Here is a 17,395-nt window from a genome sequence, read left to right on the forward strand (position 1 = left end):
TATATTTCTAAATGAATTATTTTTTATATATATTTTATATTTAGAATTTCTATGTGTGCAAATTAGAAAACATAAGCTATTTTAATAAAAAAAAAACAATAATAGGATATATATATATATATATATATATATATATATATATATATATATATATATATATATATATATATATATAATTATAATTTATAAAAATACATAATATTTATAAACCGGGGTTCACTGCGGTTTTTAAAAGTAAAAATTCTAAACCTAAATTATTAACCATAAAAATTAAAAGTTAAAATGTAAACATAAACTCTTAAACCAATTAATCAAATTTTGCGGTTTTCATTTGGTTAGTCGGGTTTGATCGATTTTTTTATCTATCCCTATCATAAGTACACCAATAAATTTTAAGCCAGCTTGTTTCGATTCTCCTCTAAAATTTAAAATATGACCCAATCATTATGAATCAAAATAAATCGTATAAATTGGTGAATTATTAATCCACCGAGCCATAAAATTCAGCTAATTTCCATATATTTAGGTATAATACTATTATTTTTATTTCTCTAAAACTATAAAAGGTCATATATATAATTTAATTATATATGCATATAATATATTTAATTTTATTTAAACCAGATAGACAATTAAACTGGTAAATCGATTACATTATAAACTAAGATTATCCCATTTTAAGGTCCTTTAATTTTACGGGTTTTATTTATCTGATTTTTAAACTTCCATTTATTGTTATGTGGTCGTTTAAGTTTTGTTTTTATTTATCTGATCCCTTAATTTTCATTGTCTCATATATCCTTCAATTTTAATTTTTTGCTTCTTCAGGTCCTAAATAACGTAAAGTTAAGGGAATAGATAGATAAAAAAATATAAAATTGAGAGATTAAATAAAGAAAAAATATAAATTTAAGATATAAGATAAAATCAAATAAAGAGATCAGATAAATAAAAAAATATAATATTAAAAAAATTGAATTAATCACATATAAAAAATGTAATCTTTGCACCAACTTTTAAAAAGAACATGACCTTTAAAACATGTCAATCATATACACCACCTTTTATTTTTTTTAATTTCATCATGTGCATATTTTTTGGTAAAATTTCGCTGACTTGACATCTGATGGGTCTGTCACGTGTTATGCTATGTCAGCAAAAATGCCACTAAAAATCACCGATGTTATTTTTAAAAAAATTGAAAAATAATATCTATGATTAACATATTTTAAAAATAGTGTTATTTTTAAAATTTGCTGCAAAAATTATAATTTTATACGTAATTAATTCAAAAAATTAGATAATGTAAAACTGAGGAATCTTAAAATGAACCGGTTCTATAAACTAATGACCATACCGGTTCAGCTACATATTCATTTATAGAAAAAGTGAAGTCACATCATAGAGTTGAGATCTATAATTTTAAATTAAATTTAAAAACTATTTGTCCATGATTTTTCTTCATCTCTAAATTTAAAAGAAAAAACACAATGTTAGTGGTGGCCTTTTGATCGGTTGAAGAATACTCTCACTCTCGGTTTTATCTATCCAATCATTTTATTATAGGTTTGATTCATTTTTATATTTGCTAGAACTCACATTTTAAACGTGTTAGGTGAGACTATTTATAATAATTTTATTATTTTAATATACTTTTAATCTGAAGAATACGTGTGTTTTTAATACCTTGTTTAAGTTTAATTAATTTAAAAATGAAAAACTCTAATTTTTAACATAAAGATTCTATAATCATTTCCAGTAACTAATCTGTTAAATGATCAAGTAATTGTACTATCTTTAATTGTTAATTATTGTTTAAAGGTAATTCTAATAGGAAAAAGGAATATTCTTAAATTATTCTATTTTTAAAAAATAATTATAAAAATTTCAGTTATAAATTACTAATTATATTCGATATCCAGTTTTATAAAATATTTATATTTTAATCAAATTTACACACCGTAAATGCACCATAAGTATCCTATAAAAATATTATAAATACATCATAAAATACACCATAAATACACTATAATTAAACCATAAAAACACCAATCAAAAGAAAAAAAAATACTCCAGAAAGTGAATTTTTAAAATAAAAAAATATTTAAAAATAAAAAAATATGCGATGTAATTATTTTCAAAAGGTGGGTACCGCTATTATCAAAAAAATTAAAAACTTATCCTGTAAATATTTTTCTAAAAAAATTTTATTCATAATTTGTCCTCTAATATTTGAGCTATTTAAATTTAATGTGAATTTTATCCATATATTTATATCACTATCTAATTTACCCTTAATTAAATTTTAAACTTGAATTTGTGATTCACTAAATAATTTTTTAAAAATAAAAAAATTGCCAATATAAATCTATACTTTTACTCTAAAATAGTTTTTACCATATATAATTGTTTAACGAAATTATTGCCTAAGTTTTATATGTCACATAAATATTTTAATGCACCTAAAAACTATTTGTTAGTTTATATGATATTTATTTTCTAAAAATGGTGTTTCATCTATATATTTTATAAATAAAATTGAATTGATATTTAATATTTATGACTAACCAACTTTAAATTCATTTCAATTAACAGTGGAATCAATTTACAATACTCTAGCTCTACCAAATTTTATACTTAAATTATTATAATGATATTAATTATTCAAACTAATTCTTAATTTAACAAAATGTTATAATAGTTAAAACCTTTTACTGTTAGTTATTAAGATTTTAAATATACCTTTGATAATATTATATATGTTTTTTTATAAAATATTATATAAATTATATTATTTTTTAGCCAAATGTTTAAATTGAGAAATTTAAATAGTAATATTTAAAATTTCTAAAACATGAAAGAACCTACAGAAAGAACTAAAAATCAAAGAATTAATAATACGTGAAAAAATTATTATGTGTTTGTCAAGTTAGTAATTAAAAGCAAAGGTGCATTTTAGAATAAATATGACAGTAAAATAGTAGTATAAAGTAAGAACAAAGGATCATTTCACCCCCTCAACTTGGCACGAAATATCAGATAAGTCATTTTCGCTGTTTTTGGTACAAAGAAACCCAAAACTTGCGTTTTCGTATCAAAACGGCCCTTTAGAGAGTGAGTTTTTAATATCATTTAATTAATTTAATTAATCATAATTAATTTTAATTTAATTTCTAATTATATCCTAATTAATCAAAACCTTAATTATATCATAAGTATACCTTAATTTACCCTAATTAAAAAAATATAATTATTTCTAATTAAATTAGATCTAAGCCTAATTAAATTAGACCTAATACTAATCATCTTCCTCACATTTCTGCCGCCGTCATTACCATCTTCATCACATCTCCGCCGCCGCCACTACCATCTTCCTCACATCTCTGCCGCGTGCCACCTCTCGTCTTCCTTGCATCACCCCGATAAAATATGAATTGTTGGAACCCAGCTGGGTTCCAACGGTTTATCTGTTCGCCTGAGAACAAATGAACCGTCGGAACCTAGCTGGGTTCCAAACGTTCTTCGCCTGACCCGCCGTTATTCTTCTTTGCCTCCATTCTCAATGACCGGCCATCGAACAACCTTCAGCCAACATCCAATCTCTTCGAGCTCACAAAATGAGAACAAATTCACCGTACTGGAGCTGTTGTGGTGATGGTTGGTTGCAGCGGCCAACAACTTGAAGTTGACATTACAATTACAGGTGAGTGGTGGCTTACACTTGCTATCCAAGTTTATTATCTTTATCACCAATTCACTTCTCTTGTAGACCATGATAAACCTTTTTTTTTTGTTTACATCTTCTTTACAACTCCCATTCTGTTTTTTCTTTCACGACTACCGTCGTTCCATGGACCTTGATGTTTTGTCGTTATTAATAGTAGAAATCGGTAGTTCATTTTCTGCTGTTTTGGTTGTTAACTCTAAAAAATGTTAGTTGCATTTTAGGTGTTCGACGAAATTCCCCATAGAATTATTTTGTTTAAATTTTTGATTTTACTGAGTTTGTTATTGTTTTGCAGGTATACAAAAATGGGGTTTGCCGGAAATGTAAAGCCATGTTTTTTTCCCTCTCCAGTGGGGAAAAAGGGCAAAATAATCCTTAAGATTTTAATTAAAAATAAGATTAACTTTTAATTTTTTGAAAATTATAGGGATAAAATTGAATTTTATAAATGATTGAGTGTCAATTTGGATATTATATTAGATATCAAGCATCTTTTTAAACTTTTTTCCATTTTCAAAATGGAGAGTGTCATACACTCACCGAAGTGCAACTGGAAAATGGAGAAGCGAGGGCTTTTTTGATACGAAAACGCAAGTTTTGGGTCTGTTTGTACCAAAAACGACGAAAATGACTCATTTGATATTTCGTGCCAAGTTGAGGGGGCGATTTGATCCTTTGTTCTATAAAGTAAAGGTTATATTAGTGGAGTGGGAATATTTCCACCCCTCCTTTTTTCTCCAACACCTTTTTTCCCTAAAAGTGAGACTTTTTTTTTTTTTTGTGAGCAAGCACAATTGCACAAAACTAAAATAGAAAAAATAAATTTTGTTATTAAAATAATATGCAAAGCTCAATTATTTCAGACAGTCTATGGTGCTTCCATTATATATACAAAGAAATATATAGAGATACACAAACCAATCATTCACTTCTTTAAAACCAAATCTTAAAAATTCTCATCTCAAAGCTTCAACAATGGAAGTCACAAAAGTTCTTTATATGAATGAAGGAGAAGGAGAAAACAGCTACTACAGAAACTCAGTTTATCAGGTAATTATGGGGTAACTAATTCTGTAAACTATCGTACTTTTTTCTAGTTGCAGTTTAATTATAAAATTTTAAACCGCCATATTAATCATCGTAATCGTACTATACTTTTAGTGAATCGCGTAGATTTTTGACAGAATTTGGTTAATTTAAAATTTCAGAGCGGAATTTGACTATCACATGGGATAAATTAACCATATTTATTTAAAACATGTCGGAATCGCTAATAAAATACTACAATAATTACTTTGGAATGTTTTTTTTTTTAATTCAATAACAGTAATCCATATGCGACTGTCACTTATAGTACGATTACAATGTTCCAAAAAACCTCGACTTTTTAGCTTTTTTCTTCTAACATAAGAAAACTCTTGATCTCCAGACAAATGTGATTGCGAAAGCCAGGCCAATATTAGAAGAGAGCATACAAGAATTATGCCGGAAAAACATGCCGGATTGTCTGAAAATAGCTGAAATGGGCTGTTCTACGGGACCGAACACATTAATGCCGCTGTGGGAAATTGTTGAAACGATTGAAGCGAGTTGTACCGAGTTGAAAAAGAAAACACCAACATTGCAGGTTTTTCTGAATGATCTTTCGGGGACGGATTTTAATACAATTTTTAAGACGATCGTGCCCGAATTTCATGAGAAGTTGGAGAAGGAGATGGGTGATAAGTTTGAGCATGTGTTCATAGCTGCAATGCCTGGAAGCTTTTATGGAAGGCTTTTTCCTAATAATTCTCTGCATTTTGGTCACTCTTGTTCTAGTCTCCACTGGATCTCTCAGGTTTGATTTCTCATCAGAAATATTTTTTCTTTCAGTTTAATATAATTTTGTAGAATTTATAATTACAAGCGATGATCAATTATCATATTTTAATTGTATGGCTAATTTAGTCGTCAATTTTAATTTTTTTATCAATTTGCTCGATTTTAACAGTATAATTATTATCAAGGTGAGCAGCACGTACGCTGGATCAAGATTAAAATATTGATACAAAGCTAAATTTTGAATTGAATTAATAATAAAATTAAAAATAGGCTAACTGATCTTCAATCACAAGTTGAAAAGGTAAATTTGCAGCTTAGATCAAGATTTGAGAGGTTATGCATAATTTTTTTTGTAATTTATCAGCTTGTTAATTAATCTACTTTTATTCTAAAAAAAATGCATAACATTTTTATAATTTATCAGTTTTTTTTAAATGATAATTTATCAGTTTTTTTAAATGTTGAACTTAAACATTTTATGTGTCCTTGTCAGCTTAGTGATTTGTGACACAACATTTGATTGTCGAATTTGTTTTTGTGGTCGATAAATTCCAATTATTGGCAACAGAAAAAGTTGTTGAAAAGTGTGAGCATGTGCGTCTTGTCATTTTTATGGGTCCTCTCTGTATGCTTTCTTCGTCATCTTTTTCGTCGTCTATTGTCCCGCTTTATCTTCTACGTCGTGTTGTTACCTAAACCCACCATTAGTGACATGTGGTACTCTTTATTATTTTTTAAGTAGTAAACAAACAAAAAAAGAGCTTAAAAAAGTCTTTAAATTATATTTTACGTTACGGTATTTTTTTGTTAATTAAACTAATGATACTAATATTTATATTTTAAATTTGTAAACTCATAAGTAATATTTATAAATAGGTCTAATTGGTATAAAAAAGATCAATTTGTAAAATCTGATCAATATTTTATATTTTAATATAATTAGGAAAGTCGACAATAATCCTACTTTAATTTTAAAATTAATCAGTGTATTAAAAAAAATATTAAAGTGTTAGTTGCAAAAATAAATCATGAAATTTGAGTGTTTTGCAATTGCAATTATAACACAAGTTTTAAAACTTGGCAAAATTGGTTACTAATTTTTATTTTTTGATTAATTGGAACACCGATATATTTTTTGTTGGAAAACATTGATGTGTCTGTTAGAATAGTGTATATTCTGGCATTCGTATCAATATTTTTTCAACGAAAAATAGATCGATATTCTAATTTGTAAAAATATTAATATTGGTGACTAATTTTGTCAAATTTTAAAATTCGTAATTTATTTACAATTCAGATCAAAGTTCATGATTTAATCTGCATTTAAACATGTTTAAATGCTAAAAATGGGTTATATGTGGTTCAGGTACCTGAAGGGCTTGTAAGTGAATCAGGGACTCAATTGAACAAAGGAAACATATGTTTGAATGATACAAGTCCCCCAAGTGTGAGGAAAGCATATCTGAATCAATTCGAAAATGATTTTACGACATTTTTGAAGTGCCGCTCGCATGAAATGGTCGATGGAGGTCGTTTGGTGTTCATAATTTTTGCTCAGAGTAGTACTAATCCTCACTGCAAATATAGTAATGAGCTTTGGCAGGAGCTTGGATTTGCTCTGAAACAGATGGTTGATGAGGTACATTTCTTTTTACATCTTTCACTAAGCTGTATATTTTATACCATAGCGTGTGCAAAAATCGGATCAAACCAAATAGTCAATTTAAAAGTTCCAATCGATTTGGTTTGATAATATGAAAAATTTCAGTTTTTCGGTTTAGTGTAGTTTTACACGTAAAACGTTTAGTTAATTTTAGGACAAACCGAAAAAAGCAACTGAAATGAACCACACTTATCAACTGAAACTGAACCGACAAATCAACTGAACGGATTGATTTGGTTAGTTTTAAAAATTGCATTCTTTATAAATTAAGTTTGGTTTGATTCAAATCGAATACACACCCAATAATGATGTTCAATGATGTGTAGAGATGTGCAAAAACAAAACCTACCCAAACTAAAAAAAACAAAGTGTTACATTTTAAAAAATTGATTTTTCAGTTCGTTTCAGTTTTGGCTATAAAAACATTCTTTACATTCTAATGCAAATCGAATCAAAATAAAATTGAACTAAAAACCTCATTAAACTGTTTGATTTGAATCAATGTAAACTTTTTCACACTACAGGGTAAAATTGAAGAATCGAAATACGAGTCATGGAATGTTCCACTATATCACCCGACTGCCGAAGAAGTAAAGTACTCGATCGAAAAAGAAGGTTCATTTAGAGTCAACCGACTCGAACAGTTCGAGCTTGATTGGAATTCAATTGTTGACTGTGGTGACAAAGTTGATGTGTTTGATAAATTTGAAAGAGGAAAATGTGTAGCAACTTTTGTAAGAGCAGCAGCAGAGTCCATGCTCATTAGCCATTTTGGAGACTCCTTCATTGAAGATTTGTTCCACAGGCTAGCCCTAAGGATGGTTGATCGCATGGAAAAAGGCACCGGTTGGCTCAACAATTTGGTTGTTTCCATTACCAAAGTGTAACCACGTCTTCATTGTCTTGGTTCGAGCCACTTTTAGTAATAATGCTTAGCAAATGTATGGACTTCTTGTCGGAACGAGTAATGTTCTAGAAACTGTAATGTTTGGGTTTAAGTAATCAGTCGTTTGCTTAAGCGGTTTGTGGTAATAATTTATGGAGAAGTTATGATATTTCCGATGTTGCTTAGCTATTTTGTGCATTTTTTTTAGTGATATGCAGCAGCAACAAGTGACTATATTATTGAAAATGCGAAAAAAAGATTAGGCTAAGCGTTGAAAAACTTTACGACTGCTTTTGTTTATGGCTGAAGCATTCAAAACTTCTGATTTTATTTTTCAATTATAGCCAATGGAAAAAAAAATATGGGCACTTTCATTTATTTAAATTAGAATGGAAAAAAAATATTCAAAAATACCTTTCATATTGCTTCATGTTGAGATTTATTGATGGTAAAAAAGTAAAATTAGAATTATATGAGAGAAATATTTAATTTTTTCCTCTCAAATTTGAAAAAATGTTTATAATGGAAATTGACAATTGAGAAATAGACTAAAATTATCAATTTTAAAGATTTTGATCATAAACAAAAAAAATCAAAAGTTGCTTTACAATTATAAATTTGATATTAAGAATTGGATTATTACTAACCAATTTTCTCTTATTTCTATAGTAGAGACAATTCAAGAGAATGTTGTACATCTGCTTCTAGTTAGCTTAGGGAATTAGCTCGTAGATTTTCTAGCAAAACCTTTATATCTTCATTTCTTTTCCAAACTGGGCATTCAGAATCTTTATGCTCTAACTCGAGGGAAGTTATTGCAGATATTTCAATTTCGGCTCAATGTTGTTGTTGTTGTTGTTGCAATATTTACTTGCCTTTCAAGTTTTCAGATGATGCTGGTTCTACACTGATGATCTCGAGTTGTGGAAGTCCTTAGTTAATCTCATAATGCTTTTGTATTAATTACAGAATTGCTGAGTCAGCAATTATGTTATGCAGGCTTAACACAATTATTGAGTTAGCAATTTTGTTGTGCACTTGTTTTTCCTACCTTTCTTAGACTAGAAACATTATAAAAGGACTGCAACACTTCTTTTATCATTTAACAAAAATTTGATACCGGTTTTGAACAAAAACAATGTTCAGACATGTATAGAGAAGTTGTGCAACAGATTTTGGTGGGGAGGAAGCGATAATGTGCGGAAAATTCATTGGGCGAAGTGGAGTAAGCTTTGTTTGCCTAAATGCCAAGGAGGGCTGGGATATAGAAATTTTGAGTGCTTCAACCAGAGCCTTTTGGCTAAACAAGGGTGGAGAATACTGTCACAACCGCAGAGTTTAGTGGCCAGAATGTTTAAATGCAGGTATTTTAAGTCATCTACTTTCCTTGAAGCTGTGTGCCCTAGGACCGCCTCCTACACTTGGAGGAGCATCATTTGGGGGAGGGAACTTCTAACAGAAGGGCTGAGATGGAGGATTGGGTCTGGAGAAGATGTTAAGATCTATGGGGACAAATGGATTCCTATTGAGAGGTCTTTTAGTGTTCAAAGTTCGCCAATGTTTGACATGGCTACTCCGGTTAGCTATCTGATGAGCAGGCCAGGATATTGGAATGTTGATTTGATCAGGGATTCTTTCTCACAACAGGAAGCGGATAGCATTTTAAGTATCCCTTTGCCCAGAACTATGCAACAAGATACGTGGAGTTGGCATTTTGATAAAAATGGGAAGTTCACAGTAAGATCTGCTTACCATCTTGCTATGAACCAGGGGAACATTGCTTCTGCTTCTGATAATACAGAAAGCTTTCGTTGGTGGAAAGCGTTTTGGAGAAATCCAGTTCCTGCAAGGGTGAAAGTATTTCTTTGGAAATGCTATCATAATTGGATACCTGTTAGATGGAACCTTCAAAAGAGAGGGATGGTTTTGGATGTCTGCTGTCCTTTCTGTAATTCGAGTGTGGAATCTGGGGTGCATGCGCTGTGGTTTTGTAGTGAGGCCAAAGGTGTATGGAAATATTGGCATGCGTATGGTATCTTGAAACCTGACAGAAATTGGCAGTTGCAAGACTTGCTTATTCATGCCTTCAGAAGTCTGAATAGAGGTGATTTTGCAGTCTTTGGGGTCATCTTATGGCTTATTTGGCATAGAAGAAATGTGAAGATTTTTGGAGGAGATTCTAAACCTAAGGAGCAGCTTGTGCAGTGGGCGGTGACCTATGTAGATGACCATATGAAGGCTAATGATAAACAGCTTAATAATCAAGGCAGAAGGGAGGCAAATGGTAGGTCTTCTTCAAACAGTATTTCAGCTACGGATAGGAGATGGATCCCCCCTCGAAGGGGACAATTTTCAGTAAATGTTGATGCAGGGTTTGCTGAGGACAAGTTCACAACAGGGGTGGTGATTAGAGACTGGCGCGGTGAGGTTTATGCTGCAGAAGGTATCAGATATACACGCAGAATGCCAGTAGATGTGGGTGAAGCTTGTGCGATACGTGACGGTGTTATTCTGGCTACCGAAGCCAATCTTACTCCTTTTATCATTTACTCTGATTCAAAAGTTGTAGTAGATAGCTTCAATAATTCCAGTTTGCCTAGAAATAGTATCGGTCTTATTGCACAGGACTGCAAGGATCTTATCCAGGCTAAGAGCTGTATTGGCTTTGCCCATGTTAGTAGAGAGATTAATGTGGTGGCTCATATGCTTGCTAAAAAAGCATTAGCTGAGACCCACACTAGTAACAGATGGATGGGGTATGTCCCTCCGGATATCAATCGCTATGTACTGGCTGATCAATCAGCTTTATTTTAGTAATGCAATTCTAGCGGTTTCTCAAAAAAAAGAAAATATGCTCACCTTTCTCTATAAAAACCTTCTCTTCATCTTGATCTTACAGAGGGTGGGAGAAGGCAATTTTTGATCTTAATCGAAAAATCATCTTCTCTCCGCCTAATTTATTATTTATCTCTATGAACTTTTTTGAAGACGAAGATTTGAAAACATGAATTTGCAAGGATCTAGCGATTTGAACATAACTTTTAGATATATATTGAAGATGAAATTTGAAAAGTTTGAAACTTCAAATATCAAGCTGTTTTAAGATCGTATTCTAAACATTTGAACTGTTTATGTATTTGGATAACCTTTTGATTGTTGTAAAATTTCTATTCGATGACTGTATCAAACAGCTCTTATCATTATTTTAAAATGGTTTTTTTAATTTGTTGAGAAACTATTCATTTATATAATTTTTGTTATTATGAAGGAAAATTTTGAACTTTTGAAATAGAAAAAATATTATTGGTTATTTTATTTAATGTATTAATTAGCATGTCAAGGCCTAGGACTTGCTCTTGGTGCATTGGTTTTTGGTCAATGACCAAAAACCTGTACACTCGGATCAGTTATGATTATCTTGTGTCAGTTATAATGAGGATAGAATTTGCTTAGTGGTTGAATTTTCTGCAATAAAATAATTAAGTGACAATTTACTCCCTCAACTTATAAACAATAAAAATTAACATATAAATCAGCTTTGTGGGTAATTTTAGTTATGAAATTGGTAATTATTTGCAATTAACTCTATTTAGACAAATTAATTTACAAGTTAAGGGGATAAATTGTCAATTTAGAGAACAATTAGATTATAAATTGAGGAGAAAAATTATCAAAATAGAATTAATTATCTTTAATTAATAAGTCCGGACTAATTTGTTTATAAAATTAATTTACATATTTCGTTCATTGTTAACAAGTTGAAGGGTTAAATAATTGCCACCTAAGTTGCAATAAAATTGTGGGATCCGATGGGCAGGTTGTGTCGGTTGTTGTGTTGGCAATTATATGTGTTGGTTCGGATCAGAGCATAGATAAAGCAGCATCCTGAGAAATGAATTTTGCTACTTTGCATTATTACTTTAATAACTAGTCTGACCAATGGAGAGATTGGACCTCCAACTTGGTCCATTGAAGACAAAATCACAGTTGGCAAACTGATCTAATTTTCTCCAACAATAACCCTCGAAAGGGTTTTTTTACTTAAATAATTAATTATCAAATGTTTATATGTCAAAATTCAGTTGTCACATATATAATTTGGCTAGAAAACCACCATTTAAAATAAAATTAAAATTTAATAATCAAAATGTAAAATAAATAATTATTCAGGTTTCCACACAGTTGCGAAGCTATATGGAGCAATAGGTGGTCAATTGATCACATTTTGTTAAAAAAATTCACTAACATTAATATATATTAATTTATCTGATAATTATATTTATTTTCATATAAATTGACCTCATAATTTTTTATTTTTTACTTAATTTATAAAATTTAACCCCTTTAAAAGTTATATCTAGTTTTATTTTTTATATATATAATTGGAGAGGCAGAGAGTTTATGGGAGAAAATAAATCCACGATCTAACAGTTTGCTACCAAGTGCTTCAACCATTTGCGTTATACCTCATTGGTGGTTTCGCCCTTGTTCCCACATAATCAGTTACTTGTATTCTTATATACAAGTCCTCTTTTATTTCTCCGAATTGAGAGTTGAGAGCAGCAATTGAAGTAGAAAAGGTTGCACACATGAATGGTGGAGATGGAAACAATAGTTATGCCAATAACTCCTTACTTCAGGTATCTTAAATCTAAGATTCAATTAAATTCCTCTATAATTATATTACACATTTCAAATTTCATAATTTCATGATCTGTGTTTCTAACAGAAAAAAGTGATATTAAAAGCAAGGGCAGTTTTACAACAAAGTATTACAGAGTTCTACAACAAAACTTTCTCAGATTGCATAAAAATAGCAGACATGGGTTGCTCTTCAGGTCCGAATACTTTCCTCCCGATCTGGGAGATCATAGACGCCATTGTCGACACATGTAACCGATTAAAAACAAAAGCTCCGGCTCTGCAAATATTCTTGAACGATCTTCCTTCAAATGATTTCAACTCGGTCTTCTTGTCTTTGCCAAATTTCTACAAGAAACTTGACGAAGAGAAAGGTGGCAAGATCGGGCCTTGCTTCATAGCGGCTACGCCTGGAAGTTTCTACGGAAGAGTCTTTCCGACTCAGTTCTTGCACTTTGTTCACTCTTCTTACAGTCTCCATTGGTTGTCTCAGGTCACATATATATATACTTTCTTTGAGTTCGTTCGTTTTTGTTAAATGTCAGCATTAAAATCCATATTGTCGCCATTTTATCAAATATATATTTTTAAGGCTTAATCACAAAAAAAACCCTCACCTTTTAGCCCCTTTTCAGTTACACCCTGACATTGCAATTTTGTCAGTTGCACCCTAATTCGCACCTTTGGGTTTCAATTTCACCTTTAAAATTAAATTGGACTTTTTTCATTCGGAAAAAATTCATAAAAATCCTTATAAAGTACTCATTTGAATTCTTTTCCACATAAAAAGTTAAAAATTGATGACTTATTTTAACTTTTTTCAAATGAAAAAGAGATCAATTTAGTATTTGAGGGTGGAATTGAAAACTAAAGGTGCAAATTAGGGTGCAACAGACAAAATTGTGGTACATTTGAAAAGAGGCTGAAAGGTGGGGGGTTTTTGGTGATTAAGCCTATTTTTAAAGATAACAATCTGGTGCTATAATCAGGTACCTGAAGGGATTATGAACAAAGGCAATATCTGGATAGCGGAAACAAGCCCTCCCACTGTACATAAAGCATATTCCGATCAATTCAAAAGAGATTTCACGCTATTTTTAAGGTCACGGTCAGAAGAGATTATTTCCGGTGGTCATATGGTCATTACCTGCATGGCTCAGACTACTAATCCTTCTTGCAAATTTGGTGGCTGTGAACTCTTGAGATTGATTGGGATTTCTCTTAAGGATATGGTCAATGAGGTATTTATTAATTATTTTCCCCCTTTTATGGTTAGTGGCGGTGTTGGGTAGTCATTAGTGAAATTAAATGGTGTTGGGTAGTCATTAGTCTCCAATAGTACTATTTACAATTTTAAAATCTATATTTAGAATTGATGTTAAATATGAAAAATTTATTTAACTTTTTTCTTTTTAAAAATGATCAATTTAATATTTTATAAGATTAGCATAAAAAAAACACGTAAAAATATATGTTTTAAAACATTTTACAAATACTAACTCTTGTTTTTATTCACAATGATGTAATTATCGGGACAGGGTGATCGGCTCCCTAGCTACCAACCCCGATAATTTCAGTAATTTTTCATTACATTATTCCACCTATCTTTTCTAGTCTCCCGTTTTTATCATGTTTCGCCTTTTTGAGTTAATTACATATAAAAATACAATTTTTATAATTAATTATAATTATATAACTTTTTTTTAATAGTTGTCAATTTATTCATCACTTTCAAATTTTTTATAATTATATTATTGTTCAAAAATCACCACCTATTTTATTAGGCAACTATAACTTCTAACAATTATATCAATTATTTGTGACAATATTTAACTTGTCGTACCATGTTATTAAGAGGTCGTGATATAAGCTAAAAATTGCAGACTTTCCAAACGTAAAATGATTGCATAAAAATTAAAAGGTGGTACGTGATTGAATTACAATTAATGTAAAGGTTATGACTTTACATGTAACTGACCCTTTATTTTTCATTAGTAAAATGAGTTTATCTACCTACAACTATAGTGTGTTAACAAAATATACCATGATTTTTTAACTTGTTAGTTTGGTCCATTTTTTTCTTTCATTTTTGTCAAATATACTCACGGTTGATTTATAGTTATTGTGTTGCAATATTATACGTTATCATATATAAAATTTATTCTATTTGGCGTATATAATATCACCATCGCATCAAATCAAAATGAGGCAGGAATATTTTTAGCAATGTTCAAAAAATAAAATCAAACTGGTATGATCAGAATATATGACATAAATTGTTGATAGGTAAATTTATTATGCCATCTTTAATTGAGCTATTATTTATTAATTTATATATTTTGGATGAATTATTCACTAAAATAGGATTATCGAAGGTAATAAGTTTTGTATTTTGATGCAGGGAATGATCAAAGAATCAATTTTTGACTCATGCAACTTTCCAATTTATGCTCCTTCTAAAGAAGAAGTAATCAGTATGATTGAAAGAGAAGATTCATTTATGATTGCAAAATTAGAAGAATTCGAACTTAGTTGGGATGCAAATATTGAAAATGGTGACAAAAATTTGGTGTTTAATACATGGGAAAGAGCAAAGTACGTGGCCACATATATGAGAGCTGTTACAGAATCCATACTAGCAAATTATTTTGATAATGCAATCATTGAAGATTTATTTCAAAGATTATCGATCAAGGTTGTAGATTACTTGGACAAGGGAATTGGTTTGTATAATAATCTAGTCATTTTCATGATAAAGAAATGAAATTATTCCCCAATCTTGCAACCAGATTTACAACACGATTGTATAAATATAGCGTATTTCGATAGTTAATTATTAGTTAAGCAGGACGGAACAAAAAAAAGGTCTAATTGTTTTTTAAATTCAAACTTTTACGTCAATATTAGATTCCAGTTTTTTTTGGTATTCTTAGATACTGGATTCTAATTATACAGCAATCAGTAGAGAAGGAGTGAGTGCCAGATAGGTTTCCACGTCAATAAACAAAATTTCTTCTACTTCATTGACTAGCTGGATTTGGAGCCTTTGGGCTTAATTTTTAGAATCATACTGGCTTTTTGGGGGCTTTGATCGGTTTTTCTAGATTTAAGAATTATTTTTTGAATTTGAGAAGTTTTATTTTCCAAATCACGTGTTTGGTGGGAATTGTTTGAAAAATTGCGTGTTAAAAGAGTTTAGAAAATATTGAGTTTATATTGAAAAAGTGGGATGGAGGGCATTATATTGAGGTATTTCAATAATTTATTCTCCGACTGTAATTCAAAAAATATTGAGTTTATCAATTTTCAGCCTCGTGTTTCTAGCATGCATAGTGACAAATCTCCGGTTTCTGACGGTTTTAATCTGGCATTTCATAAGAATTATTGGGGTGTGGTGGGTTGTGATGTTGTCAAATTGTGTAGAGTTTTTTTTTATTAATGGTTTATTTAATGAAGGTTAAATAACACTATGCTTGTTTAATCCTAAGATTAATAGCCCGAAAGTTATCACTGATCTTAGACCTATAGCTTTGTGTAAGGTAACTTATAAAATTAGCTCTAAAATTTTGGCGAATAGAAAGAAGCCGATGCCTATAATTATATCTGAAAACCAAAGTGCTTCTATTGAAAACTGCTTGATTATAGACGATTTTCTTATCTCTTTTGAGATTGGCATTACTTGAGGTGTAAACGGAGAAGAAAATATGGTATGGCTACTCTAAAAAAAGACATGAGTAAAGCTTACGAAGAGTCCGTTGGGATTTTATAGAGTTTATGCTACAGAGGTTGTGTTTTTGTGATGCTTAATTGGATTAAGTTGGTTATGTATTGTGTTTCTTCAGTTAGTTTTACGAGGAAATTGTGCAATTATGGACCTCATTGTCCCTAGCAGAGGGATGAGGCAAGGCAATCCCCTTTCTCTGTATTTATTCATTATCTGTGTAGAAAGTCTTAGTCTTTTATTAGAGCACAAGGAGAGAGCAGGCAATTTACACGGAGTGGCTATTTTCAAAGGCGCTCCATCTATTAGTCATGTTTTCTTTGTGAATGACTATTTCTTAGTTTTTTCAAGCTTCTCTAGAGTGTAAACTGTTTAAAACCTCTTATCCCATTAGAAAAGAAATAAAAAAAAAACATAAAATAAGAAAGCTTATTTCAATTCATTGATTTACATCATAAATTATCTAATCAGAAATGAGTTAATGAATTTATTTAAACCTGTGCATTGAGAGAAATCGACGCGATAGAGGAACCGTCTTTATCCGGATCGCCTCCAAACAACCACCGAACCTCCGCTGAACAAATCATCATATCCCCAAGGTTTGTCAGGACAAGCTCATCTCCACCAGAATAAATAACTCTATACTTATGCCAAAATCTATACAATTACACGGTTGATACTTTATTCTCTTCGACAGCCAAATTTTGAATCCTTCGTATATGCAAAACAAAGGTTTATTGTGAGAGGGAATCAAAAGAATCTGCAGCTATAGTGGAAGTTGTGAAAAACAGTGAAGGAGAAATAGAAGAAGATGAAGTGAAAGTTGAAGAGACACCTAAAAAAGACATGATCGGACTGCCGCCGGACCGCCGCCAACAAATATTGAATCCCACTTGAGTTTCAGTTTTATCGCCATAGCTGTATCTTTTAAGCGCA

General features: G+C 30.5%; 2 protein-coding genes across 2 annotated transcripts; both read left to right on the forward strand.

The window, feature by feature from the left end:
• Positions 1-4,595: 4,595 nt before the first annotated feature.
• Positions 4,596-8,282, forward strand: LOC126655174 (7-methylxanthosine synthase 1-like). Its single transcript, XM_050349203.2, has 4 exons — positions 4,596-4,777; positions 5,157-5,564; positions 6,915-7,187; positions 7,736-8,282. Exons 1-4 carry the CDS (start codon positions 4,703-4,705, stop codon positions 8,096-8,098), a joined length of 1,119 nt encoding a protein of 372 aa, XP_050205160.1. The 5' UTR covers positions 4,596-4,702; the 3' UTR covers positions 8,099-8,282.
• A 4,230-nt stretch (positions 8,283-12,512) lies between these two features.
• Positions 12,513-15,549, forward strand: LOC126655175 (probable caffeine synthase MTL2). The gene is made up of 4 exons (XM_050349204.2): positions 12,513-12,737; positions 12,827-13,231; positions 13,728-13,979; positions 15,140-15,549. Exons 1-4 carry the CDS (start codon positions 12,687-12,689, stop codon positions 15,500-15,502), a joined length of 1,071 nt encoding a protein of 356 aa, XP_050205161.1. The 5' UTR covers positions 12,513-12,686; the 3' UTR covers positions 15,503-15,549.
• The last annotated feature ends 1,846 nt before the right edge of the window (positions 15,550-17,395 follow it).

Source organism: Mercurialis annua, linkage group LG7 (assembly GCF_937616625.2).
Source record: "Mercurialis annua linkage group LG7, ddMerAnnu1.2, whole genome shotgun sequence".
In the NCBI taxonomy this organism is placed as follows: domain Eukaryota; kingdom Viridiplantae; phylum Streptophyta; class Magnoliopsida; order Malpighiales; family Euphorbiaceae; genus Mercurialis; species Mercurialis annua.